Source organism: Plasmodium inui (assembly GCF_000524495.1).
Source record: "Plasmodium inui San Antonio 1 unplaced genomic scaffold supercont1.205, whole genome shotgun sequence".
In the NCBI taxonomy this organism is placed as follows: domain Eukaryota; phylum Apicomplexa; class Aconoidasida; order Haemosporida; family Plasmodiidae; genus Plasmodium; species Plasmodium inui.
This window is the reverse complement of record NW_008482039.1, coordinates 2725-6973: the sequence shown is the minus strand read 5'-3', so window position 1 is coordinate 6973 and position 4249 is coordinate 2725. Positions and strand designations below refer to the sequence as shown.

The 4249-nt window shown below is 50.0% G+C and overlaps 1 protein-coding gene across 1 annotated transcript; it reads right to left on the bottom strand.

Moving 5' to 3' along the window:
• Nucleotides 1-279: 279 nt before the first annotated feature.
• On the bottom strand, nucleotides 280-1825 carry C922_05823 (hypothetical protein; the record flags this gene model as incomplete). The annotated part of the gene is made up of 3 exons (XM_008821394.1): nucleotides 280-401; nucleotides 623-716; nucleotides 1001-1825. Coding segments are annotated over 3 exons (1041 nt in total), but the record flags the coding sequence as incomplete, so codon positions are not given.
• Nucleotides 1826-4249: the final 2424 nt, after the last annotated feature.

Here is a 4249-nt window from a genome sequence, read left to right as displayed (position 1 = left end):
ATCCTCAGAAGCTCCCGGGGTCACCCGGGGGTTCTGTTGGTTTGTTCTGGGTTTTGATTTGTTTGCCTTGATAGTTTGGGGAGAAAATTCGCGGGGTTCGGGTGCCCGGATCCAAGTGGAGTCTTGGTCACCCGCTTGTTTTCACCCTTCTTGGGGGTCATTGCTAGGTTCATCTGGGGGGTCCAGTTCACACTCAGGTAATTTTAGATTGGCCTCAGCCGTTCTCTACGCCCCCTATTTCGGATTATCCTTTTTGGGACCAAGAGTTCAAGTGTATACCTGCGTTTGCTTGAAGATCCAATTCGCCCCCTCAGATATCATTAACTTGGTGCCACAGTGATATGGGTGCGGATTAGATTTGCTGAATTCCGCTCCCGTGTCCTCTTTTCTGGGGGCAACACCTGTGATGGAGTTTTGGGGGGGTAGGCTCTCTTCTAGTAGTGCCCTTCATGTACGATATTCCATTGATCTTGTATTCTTGGATGGATTTGCAACCTTATATTTTGCGGTTTCTTTCCTAATTTGGTTCCTGACTTTAGGACTCTATATAAACCCAAAATTGCCGCTACGGCCATTCCACCAACCGCGGCACTAGTTGCCATTATTTTGGTAAAAACGGTACCTTCACTGTTTGGGACATACGTTTTTAACACTTCTTCGCCCCCGTTAAGCTCCTCTACGATTCCGCTCCCCTGTTCGGGGTCGTGGTCTTGTACCTGTGACGTGAGGAGGAATTTCGTCTCCGGTTCCCTACGAGTTCGGCCTGTTAATCAGGGTCACGCCGCCATACTTCAGCGCCGTCAGCGCAGTAGATGTTCCTTTTGTGGCTGCTCTCCCCTGAAGAGTTGCCCCAGGAATTGTGTGAGTTGTCATTCCGCTTTCGGTTCTGGCGTTGCTCTTAAAGTTATGCGCGCCGCTCCTTAGGGCAGGTGGGTCCCCTCAACCCCTACGGCTCCTCGTTTGGTGTTTAGAATTCTACTTCGCACATAGCATTTCTTACCTCCTCAACCGTTCGGGATTCCTCGCTCCCTCCTTTTGTCTCGCATGACTTGGAGTTCCCCCTCTGCAGACAGGTTGTCCTCCATTCCTCTGCGTCGTGGTCCTCCTCGTAGCATTGTACCTTCTTCACTATACTGCCGGCTGTGTGGAAAAATTCCCTCCATAGAGCGTTCCTGGATCTCTTGGTGGTATGGATTCTCAAGTGAGCCCGCTCTAGTTCGTCCTTATTCATATTATTAAACCACTCGTTCATTATTTCTTCGGCTACTTCTTCTCCGCCCCACTGCTCCAGGGCCCTATAAATGGCCTGACATAAGTCCTGGGCTTCGAAGTACCATCCTCCTGATTCTCCTTGGTGATCCTGATAGATTACTAATATCATACTCATCAGATCCATGCAGATTGCCAGTTGCCTTTGATAACTTTGACTCCCGTATAATTCATTCCCACTAGTCAACCTTTCCCAGGTACTCGTGGTGGTATTTATTCTACAAGTTCCTGAGGGCGGTTTATTAAATATGAACCCGATCTTGTTGGCTTGATATTTGGATGTCTTTGGGTTTATCATTTGGTTATGGTCCAGCTCCTGGTTATTGAACCATACCTCTAATGCCTGGCAGATCATCCTACTTCTCAGGGGAAGTTTGAGTAATGTTGTCCCGGGGCCTATTATGGGTCGATCCCACCTCTTTGGATCCACCCTCGTACTTTCGTCTCCGGGGGTATCCCTCATATCTCTTATTTTGAGGTCGGTTAGCCCCTCGTGAGAACCCTTTCCTCTGCTTCTGTTCTTCCAGATATACTCGTCTATCCAGCCGGTCAGCATCCAGCGTCTTGGATTCCAGTTGTTTTGTTCTTACCCGGGTGGGGGTCGTCTTGTGACTTCTCTTAGTCATTTTTAATGTTCACGTGGATGAGTACCTGTTGTCCGGTTGTCCTGGATCCAGTCCCCTGTCCTCATGTTTGCTTGGGCCGATGTATTCGTCCTTGGCTTTGCTCCCCTCTCCGGTCCACCATAAGGTTTAGCTTTCTCTTTGGGACGGATAAGATTAGGGCCGCCTGGGGTCGTCCTTAGTCACACAGACCGTTCACTCTTCTGTCTCTCTTGTTCGAGGTGGAGTCCGGATTAGCTCCTTTGTATCATCTGTATCCGCCGGTTAACCTCGGGTACGTTTCCTTCTGGAAACTCTTTCTCCTTCACATTTTCCCTACTTTAGTCTCTGGGGGTACTCCCTCTCACTCTTCGTTTTCTGGATCCTCTACACGTCTCGTCTCGTGGGAGGGAGTCGGTGTGGCAGTGAAGCTTAGTCGTCAGTCTCTTGAGGAGTTGTTCCTATTTTTGGAGGGGCACTTCAGGGCCGACGGACAGATTGTGATACTTCTGCTCCCTCTTATTACTTCCTTGTTCCTTTTTCGGTAGCGACTCATCCCAATCATTTCTTGTGGAGTCCCGCCTGTGGAGTGAGTCGACTCCGATACAGCTGGAAGTAGTGGCACTTAGTAAGAGGCTCCTAGTACTGTTCACCTATAACTTGCCTCTTGGCTAATTCTTCTTCGACTGCGGGTTTGGGACCTTCTTCCTGGACTGGAGATCACTCATAAGCATTCTTTAGAGTCATTTGGGGCCCCTCAGAGGTGTATCTCCTGATTCATTTCTCACTTGTCCTCATCTCTCCTCTCTACCCCAGTTACTCCCCTCGTGATTCCCTTTGGTTGAGTTGTCCCTTTGGGCTGGTGTCGTATCTTCTCTCTATGGTGTAAGTGCAACCCTTCCTCCCTCGTTGGTAATCAGTCGCGTCCTTCCTGAGGTGTGATAATCCTTGAGGTCCTGTTCCCTAGTGTGTCCTGTGATAGATTTTCGCTTTCAGGAGGGTCCTTCTTCCTTTTATGACTCTTCCCTTAGTCTCAGTACCTGTGGGCCGCCGCGTTCAGGGGCTCGGGAGGCCCTGGTTTTTTCCGATGTTGTCACTCTTTACTTCCATGTTTTCTTTTTCTTGTGCCCTCGAGGGGGGACATTTGTCCTTCGTCTTTTTTCTTGGGTCCAGGCTCCGATGTGTTCGATTTATGATACCTACGCCTTTTGATATCACGCCATACCCACCACGTAAGATACCGCCTCGGGTGTTGGCCGGGCTCCTGTTGGTTTGTTGCAGGTGGACTTAGTCGGTCTCACCTGGCCTGCGACACTCAGTTGAAATTTCCAGGGGGGGGCGTTACTCTGGGCCCCTTATGGATACGCTCTCTCTTATTCCATAGGGATCAGTTCGTAGATTCCTCCCCGACTCCCAAACTTCCCGTATGGTCGGCGTCCCCTTCTTATCCGAATTCCTATACTCATGTCCCATAGTCAACAGCTTCCGTTCTTTAGGGGGCGCATAGAGAGGCCCCGTCTCAGGCTTCGGACACCTCCAGCCGGGGGGGGGGCTTCTGGATGTTTGGGCTCTTTACTTCTCTTCCGGCGTCCTGATCTGCTTACTCCTTGGCGCCCGGCCTATGAGGTAACCATCCTTCACCCTCTGTGGAGGATGATACTCCTCTCAGGAATTTGCGGTCGGTTTGTCCTTTTTCTCTGCTCCCTTCCGGTCCAAATTAACCCCCTCTCCCATTTGAGGTCCTAACTTCTCTTTTTTTGGAACTGTCATGGCCCAGGTTGCCTTTTGGATACATCCCCGGACTTCCTCTTTGGCTGGCTACTGGATCCTTCTGTGTACTTGCTACCTGTCGGATGATTAGTTCGTCCTAGTAGATTTCCCCTGTCTCCTCCATTGTTAGGACACTGGTTCTGTTCGAGGAACCGGATAATACACGGGTAGCTCGTCCTTCTCTTACTTTAGCAGCTCGTCCCCTTAACCCTTAACTCGAGCTCGTTTTCTTTTCGGTTATTTCTATCGGGCACCGTCGCCCTCTCGTGCCTTGAGATAAATTAGCCGTCAATGAATGACTAGTCTACGCCACTTAGGATTCACCTCGTGTTCTACCCCTAGACTGTGTCTCCATTATCTTCGTGGGCCGTATATGTTCCGGGTGGATGAGCTGTACGTTGTTTCGGGTACGGAAGTTGATTGTCTACTTGGGTGATTGATATATCACCATATACCTGCTCTCGGGGAAACCTTACTCTATACTCCACTCATTAGACCCTTGTGTCCAGATTTGGGGCGCTCTTTGCGGGGCTCAAGCACTCGGATCTTTTTTTCATGTGATCTTGCACCAGTCGTTCCTTCCTGTGTGGTTCTATTAACGCCCTCAG